Source organism: Onychomys torridus, chromosome 6, assembly GCF_903995425.1.
Source record: "Onychomys torridus chromosome 6, mOncTor1.1, whole genome shotgun sequence".
Lineage (NCBI taxonomy): Eukaryota > Metazoa > Chordata > Mammalia > Rodentia > Cricetidae > Onychomys > Onychomys torridus.
In genome coordinates this window covers 135652179-135668067 of record NC_050448.1, presented here as the reverse complement: position 1 = coordinate 135668067, position 15889 = coordinate 135652179, and the positions used below count along the sequence as shown (strand labels likewise).

Below are 15889 nucleotides of genomic sequence, written 5' to 3'. Positions count from 1 at the left end.
TAAGAAATCCATATATAATAAGAAATATCAGTTCTCAGAAGACATGAAGTGTAGTGGTTTAAATGAGAAATGATATTTAAATATAGTTGCTGGATAAACTTGGGGAGAGTTAGGAGGTGCAGCCTTGTTGGAGTTAGTATGTCACTGAGGATCAGCTGTTAGAGTTTAAAATCTATTTCTCTCTCTACTTTGTGCTTGTGTTGAGATGTGAGCTCTCACTTTTTGTTCTTGCTGCCATGCCTGCAGATTTCTGACATGCCTTCCCATCACGAACAGGAAACCCAAACTAAACTTTCCTTCTATAAATTGTATTTGTTGTGGTGTTTTATCACAGCAATAGAAAAGTGACTAATATATGACAAATATAAACTTATAGAAGTCAGAAATGTTTTTGTAAACATGCCAGGATAAAAATGATTCTGAGGGATAAAGGTACAAGGTATATTCATGACAGTCAGCATGCACAGGCAACTTGACCTCATCACCTGCCCTGAGGATAAATGTCTGCTGGGCAAAAAGTCAACCTAAATCAAGAAGACAGTACTGGAGAACACAGGCCCATTCATTCAGAGTGAGAGCAGGATGAGTGAAATGTGCTCACTCACTCTTATTCACCATTCCCTGACCAAAATCCTACTTTAAAATAGCTACTCCTGAGGTAGCTGTGTACATGATCTCTTTAAAAGGTATCCATTTCTATGCATCCATCCGTTACACATGGGAAAAAAATCTTCCTACTTCCTCTGTTAACCCGGTGATTACCAGGCAGGAGGAAGTGACTAGGGTGCTGGAGTCAAAAACAGTTACACACTTTACTCTGTAGGTTACACAGGAAGCTTCGTTTTCAGAATCCTGTGTACAAGCTCTAGATGGCCTGAACTTAGGCACTAGAATTGTTAGAGTGAATTTTATCACTTCTGAGGGATGGTTAAACTACACAAGGGTCATACACAGAACACTTACTTCATTTTGATACACATTCCCTTCCCCAGTGGGGAAAATGTAAGTAAGTATAACATACATACAAAACCCCAAGAATCAAATGGAAGTGATTTTATTTTCTACTTATTTGTTGAACACATTGGTGCATCTATTTTATAGATAATGGTAATCTTTTATACTTTTGTAAAATATCCTTAAGGTCATATGAAAATTATTTTTATAGTGATGTGTATGTAAATTGGTATACACAACTTTTTTTTTTTTTTTTTTTTTTTTTTTCCTGATCTGATTGTCTCTATTTTTTCACTTTTTGAGGAGTTTCCAGGACACTTTCTACTGACTGGAGCTGGTTAGGCTACATCTGCACCCTTAGAACTGCAGCATTCTTGGTGGCCCTTCCAGGATTACAAACTTTCTCCTTTTGATTTCAATTTCCTTCTTCACTGTCCACCTGGTATTTCTCGACCGTATGCATTGAAAGTATCTTTTCAATCCTTCAGAGCTAAATCCACAACTTGTTTCTAGATCCTAGTCACTGACATTCTTTGGGTTTTGTTTCATGTTATAAATGTCTTTCCTTAATGGCTGGTCTCAGATTTCAAAATTAGTGCCTTCCTTCTGGCTCCAATCAGAGCAACCATCTTCCCCCTCGCCGCTCAGCATGTCCATCAATCGACTCTGCTCTGCTTCTCTGCCCAACTTCTCCCCTTTCAACCTATCACAAAGTCAAGCTGTTTGACCTGATTCCCTGTATAATTTGAATGGCAACAGGACATACTGTCTATGGTTTTAATGAGAGAGACTAAGGTTCAGGATTTGTAAACGAAACTACTCTAGGGGAAAACATGAGTTCCTAAAGCTGAACTCCATTAGAGCTCTCCCCAAGTCCATTGTTTTTTGGGTAATGCAACTTTTCCAGAAATCCATTAACTATTCTAGGAATATCCTATTATTTGTGGTAAACTTGGATTCTACTATTTATGGACACACTGACATCTCATCCAGGAATCTCTACTTGGGACAGAGGACTACTAGTCCCCTATTTAGCAAGGGCCTGAAATTTGACTCTGTTCAATACTTCTTTATGAAGCTCGCATTCAGAACACTCAAACCATGTCTGCTCTGTTTTATCTCCAAAATAATCCTCCCTTCTCCACATCCTCTGCTGCTGCCTGGCTCTGGCCTTTGATTTCAATGCTGGATCCATTAAGCCTTCCCTTGCTTCAGAGGTGAGTCTAACCACATTATTTCTGTCTAAAATTTGCAGCAGTCTGATAATTCTTACTATGACATTGAAAATCATATGTATTCTGGCTCAAGGGGCACAGGGCTCATCTTGTGCCTTTCTACACACCATCTAGACTAGATACCCAACCTTACCCAAACCTTCTCAATATTATATTACTTCTATGGCTTTTCTAATATTGTACCCTCTATCCTTTGGCCCTGGGAAAAATAATACTTCTTTAATGCTCTTATCCCATCCCAAAGAATAGAGACACCTCACTACCATCTTCAAGATGGGAGATCACTATAGTGCTTGAAGTTTATCTTCCCTGCTAGAAACATAAGAACAAGCTATACTTGATTCTTAGGTGTAGAATCAGTAAGTAAATGTTGAGTACAACAGCTCACATACCTATTCAACATTTACCAGATTAGCAAAAGGCATTAAAAACAACAGCCAGGATCTAAGTGTTTTCTCTGTCATTGTTTATCATTGTCCTAGCCAAAGTTAGGAAAAAGACAGGGTGGGATTTTCCAGGTAGGTGAATTTAAGAATATACCACAAACTTCATTTCAGTCAGCAGTATCTCAAAATGACACTCTCATGAAATTGTTATTAGACTGCAAAGGAAATCTATTTATGTGAATGTATAACTGATGAAGCATTCCCATGTACACTAATTATTTTTTACTGTGACTCTGCACACAGTGACATTTTATGAATGCGAGTTTCTTGGTGAGAAAATAGCCGTGTCAGACAGCTTGAACAAGGTTACCTGACAAGTGCATGATGGACCTTTGATAGGAAACTACCTTCTAAATTCAGGATCCAGTGTTCTATCTCCTATGGCATATAGCTTCTTTAGCATTAAAAAAACATAAACAAATAAAAATCTAACAGGTTATTGGCGGGTGTGGAAATGAAGTCTGTATGCACACTGGCTTAGAAGCTATTGCTTCACCTCCAGGAATAGTCAGGCTACTTCTGCCAGCACCAAGTCACTCCATGATTGAGGCAAACTCAAATCTGCATGCTTGAGCATGGTTGGGGCAGCAAGGAGAGCATATTTATATTCATTTTATTCAAATGACTGGATTTACAGTTTTGGAGGTTGTTTGAAGCATCTTATCAAAAGAAAACACATTTTAAGCAAGAAGTTAAAAAAAAAAAAAAAAGCTTTTAGGACCCAAAGGCCATTTAATAGCAGAAATCCTACTTGGGTAGTTTAGCAAATATTTCTCAAAATTCACATCTAACAGACATATTAGTATCAGATACATAGATTTGGTTTCAAAGCTGAAATACCTCTGGTGGGATAGAATTTCTTATGAAATTTGGTTATTTTGTCGTAAGCCACTAAAAAATGGACAGATTTACACTGACAACTTATATAATAATTCAGTTGGCTACTTGGTGATATAAATAGGAAAAAGAAAGTGCCCATGGAGGAGGGTGAAAAGGCCATGACATAAACAAATGTTGGACTACAAACAATGTTTAAACATATCCCAGAATCTAAAACAGGAAAAAAAAAGTCATAATCTACTCAATATAGACCCCATTGGCCAAAACCATCCCAAGGAGTATACCCCTGCATGTGAGGGTTACTAACCCACCTGCTACAGATGTTGCTATGTCGCTAATTAACAGTGATCACAGAAAATGTGTCATACCAGTTTTTGTTATCATACATGATATATTAGTGGCAGTCTTGTAAAAGCCACTGTAGGAAGTTATCTGACAAATGTCGGTCCACTGGTCTAAGAAAACATACCTAAGAAGCACTAGGCAGTCACTTTTCACTAAGCTCTGTAGAGTAGGCTTCCCACTCTAGGGATGGAGCTAGATAGAGAGACATTTTCAGCCCAGTGCAGTACTGTAACATCCTATTCCTGTGCTTCTTTACGGGTCAATTTGTAGATCTCAGTTGGTCCATCCACATGGGTGATTGTGGTGGTGAGCTGCAGTTCTTCCCCGCTGTGGATACCAAGGTCACCTGAAACAAGGTATTTGGTGTTATATTTGTTCAAGGAGAAAAGAGAGGCACTTCACATTCTACCCTGATAGGCTATCTCAACTTTTTTGCTTAGAATTTGTTATATTTTTTAATACTGCTTTTTGCCCTCAGACAGGTCATTAATGATATGAGTTAAATCACTGCTGATATCATTCATAGTATTATTAACATTTAATGAAAGCTTACCTTGTACTTAATGATATTATAAATATCTATTATCCAATCTTATTTAATACTCATAAGAGCAGGCTAAGATGCAGTCAATTATGGTCATTCCAGCTAAAAAGGTGGGGAGCCTGGAAAGAAAAGCAAGGGAACTGACCCCCACCCCCATGGAGGAACAGGTACATAAAAGCATAAAAGTAAAACCTGGAATCTGACTCTGAGGCCAACACAGTGGGTTAAGTCAGTAAAACAGACCTCACAGCAGATGTGCATGGCTCAATAGGCACATAGCAGCTATTGATGACAACATATACAATGACTATGTCTCCTACAAACAAGACCTGCCTATCCTAACCAAGGATTTAGGCAAGCTAATATATACTAACAGCAATTATGGGCTTCAGAAAAAAAGAACCAAATTTTCTCCTGTCTTTCATGACTGCCTAGATACCAAGACAGAATTGTGTGCCTAAAATGGAATAACATGGCCTTTCCCTAATTAGGAGAAAAAATAATGCTAAACATTTAAGAGTCTGCTAGCCAATATTCTACTATTATATGAATGAACTAGTAAACTAGTGAGAAGAGAGTAGAAAGCACCCAGAATCAATGGTCAGTTTCACTCTGAGAAGTATATATATATATATATACACACACACACACACATTGGTAGATAGGAGTACAGGGGAATAGAACATGAAATGTGGGCATGTGTGTGGAAGCATGTCCACGCTTTCTATATTATATAACTATTGTATTCTATGGAACTAAGCATTTTCTTAGTTTAAGCATATAATTAAACTCAGAGTTAGGGTCAGAAAGTGACCAGACAGTACTTAGATACTGTCCTGAACATTAAGAAACCTGTGAAAGTCCCTTGGATACTATCCTGGGCAGAGAGCAACCGAGAGCCCCTTAGAGACTGTCCAGGGCTTGAAAGTCTTAGAATCCCACAGGTCATCCCATTCAGAAACTAGATTTGTTTGGCTGGTATGTTTGTTCATGGATAACATATGGTATTTGCTTTTCATTATAGATCCATTTTTCAGTATGGTATACCATAATCTATTACATCATTAAATACCAGCTCTCAAGACTTAGGCAAAGAATATTCTAAATAAAGAAGCATTAGGTCAGCCTCCAGCATTTTCATTAAATCAACTTCTGGACAGGAGAAGAAATGCATAACAAAGCTTGTAAGAAGTTGCCAAATGTACCTCAAGCCAGGGACAAGCTCTACTTTTACAAACAGCTCATTCTTATAGGCCTCTTCTGCTTTCATTTCATATGTACGTCATCATTGTCTTTTCCTTTCCCCTCTTCCATGGTCCCTATTCTACTTTTATGACCTACATGTGCATGTGCATGCACACAAACATACATGCATGCACATTCATGAGCTAGAGCAGAAGCATCATACTTCTAGTAAAAGAAAGTGATTTATGGATTTGTATGTTTAGGCTGAGTCATCATATCACAGTCAGTTTCTAATGGCATGTCTGTTCCATTCACCAGAATTTCAAAGACAATCCTGACTATTACAGTAGTGTTTACTTAATGGATTCCTTTCTCCTAGAAAATGTTTATGTTGCAGGTTACATAACAAAATAGCCAAAATACTTTGGCTTAAAAAAAAAAAAGGCTAAAACAAACAAGCAAAAACCAAAAATAGGCATCTATGTTATAGTGCTTATCATGTGCCTGACAGTTCTCCCTGCCCCTCCTCCTCCACTTCTTTCCTTCCTTCCTTTCTCCCCCCCCCCCCTTTTTTTTTTGAGATGGGATCTAACTTTTTAGCCAAGTCTGGGCTCAAGATCCCACTGCCTATGCCTCTGGATTGCAAAGATTACAGGTGTGCAGTATCATTCCTGGTTCTGTTGCAAGTTTACGTGTTGTATAAACACTGATGCAGAAATACACAAACCATTCTGCTGTCAGAGGCAATATTCATATCATTCCCATTCTGCTGATAAAAAAGCAAAGGATAAGTAATCTTCCCAAGGCCCAAACTGACTCACAGTAATATTAGATGCAGATACACACTATATCAATATGGGCCAGGCTCTATGCTCTTGACCTTCGGGTTCTACCATATGTTTGATTTTATAGTTTCCAAAGACCAACAAGGCCACCAATGAAGTATGACATTCAAGTAAAATGTGCTAAAGCTGTAAATATATACTAATAATTTGTATGCTTATAGACAACAAATATATAATCTAATAATGTAGAGGGACTTTTAGAATATCAATTTGTTTTAGTATCTTGATACATTTTTAGCATACAAATCTGAGAACCAACAAGGGAGCTGTGGTCTATATGTTTGCAATGTGCACTGTTAGAGACTTAGCATGACCTGTATTTCCTTGTTAGATGGGAGGATACTGAAGCATTATTAGTTTACCTAAAGTGCTAGATGAAGACTTACAGTGAAAATCTGTGCAGCAGAATCTATAATTCTTGCATTTTGCAGGGCAATTTTTTCAACTTAGGGTATGGTATTGGGAATATGCCAGTAGCAGAGGGGGAGTAAGGATTCCTTCATTTGGTTCCAAACTCCACTAACCCCTATTTCTGCCAAAGTCTTGCTCCATCTGTTAGTCTATCTCTGTCTTGGCTTCTGGGTGCTCAAAGTCTTTTCCATCCAACACAAAAAGAAAACATTACTGGGGGCAGATGGAGAATTAAGGGAACTTCCACATGCCATGGCCATTCTGAGTGTTTCACACATTCTTTGTGAGAACAAAGGTCTTCTAATATTAAAGGGATCCCATAATTACATCCTTATAACCATCAAAGTCAAATAACACACCGTTGCTCAAGAGTTACTACCAGAGAGTTCTAATACTGTGGACTCATATTTGTTTCTCAAGGTCAAATATAGTCTGCGCTGGAGCCAGGATCTAAGCCATCTGTGACTGTCTTCAAAGCTTGTGTTCTCTCCATATAGTCATAATGACTCTATCATTTTTTATGGACTTTTCCTTGGTCCCATACTAGCCTTTTTCTTATTCACCTTCAAAGATGAATTTAAGTGATTATTCTTTATAAGAAAATTTCTGGTTCAGAGCAGAATTGAAAAACAAGAATGCTATATTTGTAGATCTAAATTGATTCAGTATAAAAGATTACTGTTAACATTATGTTTGTCTTACATTTTGGGTGTTAATATGATAATGGTGGTGATGATTATGTTTTAAAAAATAATGAATCAAAGACCCAGCACATCTTCCAGGCAGTACACACTCATCAATTATTCATCAATATTTGCCTGCCTCAGCTACTTTTTACCTCTGTCCAGCTAGCAAGAGTTTAGCATCCCGCACTGTCACTCTTTCCTGAAGTTTAGGGACAATCCTCCACTGCAAAGTAGGTGTGCCTCAGGGTAAGGATCCCTTCTGAGTGAAGGTAGCTTTGATGAGACAGGGTTCAAAGAGCCTAGATCTATTTGTTATGTGAGTTTAACAATGAAAACACTCCAGAAAAGAGAAAAGGGACATAGGAAGGCTGCAGAGAATAATTGACACTCAGATACTGAGGGAATTTAAAAATAAAGTATTCTTCCTGACTTCATTTGTATTTTTTTCTGGAATATTTCAAATTAGACCTTTCCAAGAAGCTTTGGAGTCTTGCCTAAAGTTCCAGAATTCACAGGATCTACTATGTCATCTTCTGGAAGATGAAAGATTGATAGGGAAAGATAAAAGATGGAAGGTGATCAGGAAGCCAATGTAAAGACCCCCTTCTAGAACTGAGTGAGGTCATGATGCCACACAGAAGAGTACAGGGTACAAGTTGCTAGGGCCCCAAATGTTTGCTACTAAGTGCTTAAGACTCTTTTTAATATGCTATTTGGAGCGTTATGATACTTCACTACAAGGAAACATTAAGATATCTAGCATCTTTAAAATCTGGACACAAAATGACAGTGGCATATCACAGCCATATTGACAATGCAAGGATATGAATGTTCCAAGCATACATTTAAAAAAAAAATGAGGATATGTTCTACTATTGTGAACTAGGATTTGAGCTTTCTATGGCATTATAAATCAATAAGTCTGTCTTCCATGAAAACTTCTGATGAGGCCAACATTGTAACATTTCTCAATTGTGAGATTTTAAAGCTACTGTACAGGGTAAGAAGCTAGTCATGGCTCTGGAGCGTCATGTGCTCAGTAGTATTATGGGTGGACACATTTTTATCTGTGACAGACATTTCCCTGAGTTGCACAATGACAGGAGGTCCCCTTCTGCTCTTCACTGCTAGTGTAAGAAAGAAACTCAGAACCTGATAGTGTGGAACTTGAAGAGCTTGTTTACTATAGAGAAAAGCAGTGCAGGGGGTTAGCAGATTTGCAAACAGAAAGCAGAAGGGTTCATGCAGTCAATGCTTATTAGTAAGACAACTTGTTAGCATGTTCGTTACAACATCTAGGGAACACAGTAATTGTTTTATGTACTATTTCCTTGCAAGACAAAAACTCTCAAATTCAAGGACAAGACCATTTAGTATCTGTTAAAGTCCTACAGGAGGACCATGAAATAAAATCAATGTTCTTGTCTATAATCCAGAGTTCCATTGTTTTGGCAATATGGAGATTGGCTGTTTAAGAAGCTGCATGCCCTACTTTGCTACATACTGTAGTACATCAACTAGCCATGGAAGAGAGGCTGACAGATGCCTAGGTCTCAAGCCCTCTAGAGAGGCAGGAAGATACACTGAAAACCGGAAATGACAAGATCTCTTTATTCTAAAAAAGTTATGGTATAAGAAGGAAAATAAATCTTCTGCATAGGATGTTTTCCCATAGAAGCAACAACGTAATATGAAAACAAATGGTAGTGGGACTGAGGAGTCCTCACTCTAGAATCAGCACTCCTGGCTTCTCCTCATTCCTGTTTCCTTATCTTTAGCTTATCATTACAGCCACATGCCTCTATTCCCAGCACTGAGACAGGTGAAATTCATGTTCTAGTACAGCCTGAACTACACAGACCTTATCTCATAAAAGAGAAAAACAAAAAAAGCAAAATACATAACCAGAATTAAGTCTGCCCTTAAGGAATCAATATTCCATTAGGAGAAGGAGGGCATGGCCTAGAATACTTCTTGCACCTATGCCATAAAAAGAGCAACCATATACCTCAGATTTGTTTCTTAGAAGTCTAATTACCCATTTAAGAAAATGGATACAATTTAAAACCTGGAAAAACTTCTTTTACTCCTACTTCTAAGACATAGTACAAACTATAATATGTATGTGTACATATTTGTTTGTGCATGTACATAAAGTACATGGGCAAATGTGTGTGTGCATTTGGTGGAAGCCAGAGATAGATGTCATGTATCTTCCTCAACTGATTTTCACCTTATTTTTTGAGACAAGATTTATCAATGAACTTGCATCTCACTATTTTAGTTAGTCTGAGTGGCCAGCAAGCCCCAAGGATCTGCTTGTCTTTGTCTTTTCCCTGTCTTTCCTTAACCCACTGTCTAGGTTACAGACAATGTACCACCATGCCTAGTTTTACACTGGTGTTGATGACCCACACTCAGATATTTGTGCTTATATGGCAAGCCATTCAGCATTTGAGTCATATCCTCAGTCACAATAAAAATTAGTTTATGAAAGGCATGAAGATGTTGAAGTGAAAACTTCATTGATGCTTATCAATCTGGCTTAACTTACCTGACTACTAAAATCATGCCACCAGCCAACAGAAATAATGTTCCATTTAAGCATAATTTTCTGTGTTCTAATGTTGATAATCAGAAATAGTTTTCAAAGGAGACAATATGTAGACTGTACCCCAAAGAAGACAGAGTTTCAGCAGGCTCTGATGAAAACAGAATCTAATCATTCACGATACATACACACTGAGTACAGAAATGAGGCCAAGTTTTAATGCAGGAAATGTCAAGGTGTCCATCTCTGTACCAAGGCATTAAGAGCACAATAGTGTTCTAATTTCAGAAAACATGTCATACATTATGGTTACCCTAAGAATGAGGATGCAGTTAGGGTAAAGCAGTGTGAAAAATAGTAAAAAGAGTGAGACTAGAGGTAAAACAAAAGAAGAGCTATTGAGCTAGCTGTTTATTACATATAGCCATCTGTTACATGTGGACAGCATTGGAAAGGGACAATTATTTCCTTTCATGATGGCTAGTGCAGAGACTTAACAACTTCTCTTCTCTGATACTCAGTTTCCTTTCCTCTGACATGACCAGATTGGCTAAATACAATTAGTTTTGGATGCCTTGGGTTTCTGTGATATTAAGTTAGGAAAAGGTGGCATTCTCAGCACTAGAAGACAGGAATTATTTGAAAACAGAAAAGAAATTGGTTTGGGAAAAAACATTCTTGAAAAAATGGTAATATAGATCAATGGGAGAATACCTGCTAAGCATACATGAGATCCTAGGTTGATCCCAACACACACACATACATACTCACAGCAAAAACACATGAAGAGAACCAAGGAAAAGAAATCAAATCCAAGGAACCTTTACCCAGTATCTCAAGATTTGACCTCCATGGTTGGAGGAATAAATGTGGCATACTTTCCAAGAGTTTGTTTTACTCAAGGAAAAGTGAGGAAAACAAATTTTATTCTTTACTACTGTAACTGGAATATATTTTATAAACATTCTCAATAGATTTTGGAGAACAAAAATGGCTATTTCAAGAGCTGTCTACCTTGTGTTAAATTTTTGTTTTATGGTTCTTGAATCCCCTGAGTGCTCACTTACTCTCTGCTTGTATTAGAAAGATATCTGGAAGAAAGATTAACTGATGAACACAGGGCTTTAGCCTCTAAATCTTGAAGACACAAAGGTCTATTCTATTTTGAATGAACTTGCAATAAAAAGACAGAGACTCACCATTAGACTGGTCTTCCCCATAGTTCTTATGGGATGGTGCATATAAGAACATCAAAGCAAAGACGTACAGGTTCCACATTCCATAGATGCCAGTGAAGAAAGCGCTGTTCACTTGAACTGTGACACCACCCCATTTCCAATGGCCTTCTGTCACCTATAGATGAAAAGGAAGGCATTCAAGTGAAACAGAGAAGCATAATACAAAAATAGAAACCAACTAACATGGAAGCCAGGGCTCTTCTTCAGATGGAAAAGTTAAGGGCCCTACAAGACTCCACACTTTAGTGTAAATAAAATTCATATAAATTAAGGTCTCCTGAAGGTTTACTAGTGTCAGGCGCAAAGTCAGTGGCTACTATTTTGGCTATGCATTAGTATAACTTTGAGAATGTCTCTTCCTGGAAATGGAAGTTCCCTTATTCTTCTATTAACAGGTTGTGCTTGACTCCATCCACAACTACAATTTCTTCTCTGCCATCTTCCTATATAAATAAAAGCTGCCTAAGGCAGAAACAATCTCTAACTTGCTTTCCGCAGCTGCAGCATCTTTGGTGCTTGATGCACCGTGTGTGTGTGTGCAGTAAACGTAAATGCACATTTACTTAATAAGGAAAGGGTGAAGTCTCTGGAATTCAGTTTCCCTAAAAACTTGTAGGGTTATTGTTGAGAACTGAATATATATGTAATTTCTAGAAATTGTATGGTGGAAACTAACAATATATTGTATTTATGAAGTGTCATTCTAGGTAAACTACTAATAAAGGTAATTAGGAAGCTTCCATATGCTTTGTAGTTTTGTAACAAATGTTCAGAAACTGCCTCTGTTTGATATGACTTGGTAAGTGTTTTCAGAGAGCTTTGAAGATATATGGTTTACACAAACAACTGCTACAGAGCTGTTGAGTTGAATGACTAATAATTTGTACAAGCACTAAGCTCACTGAAATGATTTCAAACACTTTTGCTTCCTATAAGTAATTTTAAATGTGGATAAAAGAAAGTAGTGGGTACATGTTTCTTTGGAAGCTTAATGAGTCTGGGTTATACAAACCTTATTTAGGAGCCACTTCTAAATTGCAAGATGGCAAGCTAGGTTGGGATGTTAATTACTTCAACAAAAAGGTTAAGCTTGGCTCCTGTTTATGATATAGTGGGTCTGTGTTCATTCAGGCCTTACTTTGTATTTCCCATGATCCACTGAGGCCATAAACCTTGTAAGACATCAACTGTGTATTTTTTGTTTTGAAAACCTAGAGTGTCTAGAAACCAGAAAATCCAATTATATACTTGCCAATGTTAGTCTATCCTTTGGTGGTATATAATTTTTCATTTTTGTGACTCATAAAACAAACCACCACCTCTTACTCATTTTTAAAACAATTTATTTTATGAAATGTCCAGGTGGTGGTTTTGATAGTTTATAACCATTATCTATTTTAGATCATGTGTCAGCATTCAAGCTATTTATGACTTCTTAGCAATGTTTCTAAATGCCACTCTAACATTAAAATACAAATTGTGCCCACTTTATAAAAATTATACCATGTGGAACACAGACTTATGTCAATGCATATGATGGTAGGAAAAGAGCTTTAAGAGTTCCAGAAATCTGTGCTTCTGGCCTAGACCAGGTAACAGGGAAGGCTGGGATCATTAAAATATAAGCAAGACAGAACAAAGCAGCTGTTGGGTAATAGACCTTCAACTAAGGTTACATTTTGGGACATAAGCTGAGAAAATTCATAACTTATATTTAAAATTTTAATTTAACTGGTATTCTTTAATTCTTCTGAAGATTTGCATTAAAGTTTTAAAAAAATGTTGCAATTATGATATACTTACATAATTTCCCCCTTCCCCTTTCCTTCTTTCATATTATCCCATGTACAGCCCCAAACCTAGCGTCTTTCAAATTTATAACCTCTTTTCCATTTAAATGGTGTGTGTGTGTGTAACTAAATGTGTAAATACATCCACTTGACATTATAATCAATATTATTTGTATGCATCTGTTTTCTGGGCTGACCATTTGGTATTGTGTAACCAATTTGTATGCTCTTCTCTGGAGAATACTATTTCTTCTGCTCTCAGCATTCCCTGGTTGCCTGTAGTTCTTTGTCTAAGACTGAAGTTTCTTGAGCTTTCCTCCTTCCACAGAACTGATATTTTGATGAATTAATTCTTGCTAGGATTGGCATGATTAACTCATCTAAGAAAATACCTGTAGGCCTGGAACTCACACAGCACTCAATTGACAGTTGTTGATATAGGAATGTTATAAGAATGTCTGCGGGAACATAAGGAAAAAGAAAGCAGGGCTAGAACAGAACACAGGAATTCAGCAGGGTGGACTGTGATTCATTATTGACTGAGGATGAGTTTTAATGGATGTTAGTGCGGCTCATAATGGAAGAAACTAGTGAGTTAGAGCAATGGGAAAAAGGTTCTAGTTGCCATGCCATAGGCTTCAAGGAATCAGCTGGGATGTACCTTGAGTCATAACAATTTGTTTAGAAGAATAAAAACAGGCTCTGAGTGGTAAGACTACTGGATTTCAAGATAATACTTGGGCTCTGAAGGTCAGGTTTGTTAGCTTGTGTGGGGGGAAGAGAAATTTCTCAACTAGTGTTCAGACCCTGAAAGAATAAGGACATAGGGATATAGGGAATATCATCAGCTAGTGATTATAACCTGGGCTTTGAAGGAAGGAGATTCTCAGAGTGAAACAATTTTTTCTATAGAAGATGCTGAAGATGTCCAGATTCAGGGAGCCCCAGAGAGAGCAATACCATTAGCTGGTGAGAGTAAAGGTTGTGGGAAATAACACTATGCAAGGAATTGGGGAAGCTATCAGATGTGTCCTAGAAGATAGAAATCCTGGGCCAGGAGTTATAGGGGATCTTATCATGGACAGTACTATTTGATGATTAAGAGGAAGGAAAGAGTGGTGAGGGAGAGAAAGAAGGAAGGAGAACAGAGAGAGAGATAGAAGAGCAATGAAGGGAAGAATGATTTGACTGAAAAGTAAAGAAAATATTATAGTCCATAATAGATCACAAGAATTTTATGTAAAAGTGAGAAGAAAAATCAATACGTGATAAATATTCATTACATCTTGTGCTCTATTGGATTCCTTTATTACCAGCTAGAACAAATGGTTAATACAGGCAATATTAAAGTAAAGATTATTCTGTAATAGTAGCAAGGTGAACTGTAGTAACATTCATTTAGTGTTCATGACATTCCAGCACTATATGAAAAATACCATTTAGTCTCTATTCTATGAGGTTGACAACTATAGTGGTTTGAATGGGAATGGTTCCCATAAATTAATATATTTGAATGCTTGGTCCCCAGTTGGTGGACCTGTTTAGGAAGGACTAGGAGGTGTAGCTTTGTGGGGAGGAGTGTCACTGGAAGGTTGAGGTTTCAAAAGCCTACACCATGCCTAGTTAGCTCCCTCTCTGCCTCAGGCTTTTGGATCAGGATCTGTGCCATGCCTTCCTGCTTGCTTCCATGCTCCCTACCATGATGGCCATAGATTCACCCTGTGAAACTGACAACCCATAAGAAACTGTTTCATCTAAAAGATGCCTTGGTCATGGTATCTTAGCACAGCAACAGAATATTAACTACGACAGGAGACAATCTTTCCATATCTTGCCTAAGATTGCTCAACTAGAAATTCACAGTCATGGATCCAACTCCAGAAAGTGTTCTTAGTGACTATGGGAGCCCACAATTGACCCAGTGTCCCAGTTTGAATCTGAAGTCTATTCTGAGTCAATAGAGTCCTAGCTTGTTTGTTCCAGGGCTGTGAGAAAGTCCTGATTAGCCCACAGGAAGGAACACACTACCTAGCTAGACACAGGCTGCTGATGCCAGCCAGAGGTACATTGAGCTAGAAAATGAAACTGCCTGTTCCTTGATGCAAGACAGGAGAGTGGCTGAATGTCTGTGCTGTGCATTGTTCTACCTCTGTCCTTGAAAACTGTATATAAGCTGGCTGTGAAATAAATTTGGGGTTGCGCAGCATTGACTGGCAGACCTCTCAACTCTTTTCTGTTTTCTTCATTGTCTCTACAATATGCGCACTTCTACCCAGCTACTCAGCTGACTGTCGGCAGGCTCCAACAAGTGGTGCCCAGTGTGGGAGCAGGTATGGAGGAGTCCATGATAGACACCACAGAAGAAAAAAAGGAGTGCACTCAAAAAAAGTGGAAGCTGTGGTAAGTACAACTTGAGAGTAAAAGTGATATGTGTAAATAAAAAATCAGACGCACACTAAAAAATTTGTGAACAAGTGTAAAAGTAAGTATGGGCCAAGGAAATAGAAAATGGCTATTTGTACATTTACTTAAACGTATCTTAAAGGCTAGAGGAACTAAAGTAGGATGTAAGCAATTGTGTAAATTTTTAGAATTTGTAGAACATATTGGAGTTAAGATACAGCAGTATTATGATAAGCATGGTCCAGAAAAACTTACAACAGATATTTTCAGTCTCTGGAAACTCATTCAAGACAGTTTAGACCTCCATACTGAAAGGAATAAAGTATTTCCTGAACAAAGAAAAACTGAAACTAAACATCCTGCTGTCCCAGAGGAACTGCTTTGTGTGGATGCTTTTACAAACTTAATTGATGATA

At 37.7% G+C, this 15889-nt stretch overlaps 1 protein-coding gene across 1 annotated transcript in view; it reads right to left on the bottom strand.

The window, feature by feature from the left end:
* Nucleotides 1–3306: 3306 nt before the first annotated feature.
* The window catches only part of Wls (Wnt ligand secretion mediator), a 108692-nt gene continuing 96109 nt past the window's right edge, over nucleotides 3307–15889 (bottom strand). The window contains exons 11-12 of the mRNA XM_036190129.1: nucleotides 11242–11395; nucleotides 3307–4166 (exon numbers count right to left, since the gene is read on the bottom strand). Coding sequence (XP_036046022.1) covers nucleotides 4057–4166; nucleotides 11242–11395 — 264 coding nt within the window. The 3' untranslated portion in view covers nucleotides 3307–4056. The remainder of the gene's footprint in view (nucleotides 4167–11241; nucleotides 11396–15889) is intronic.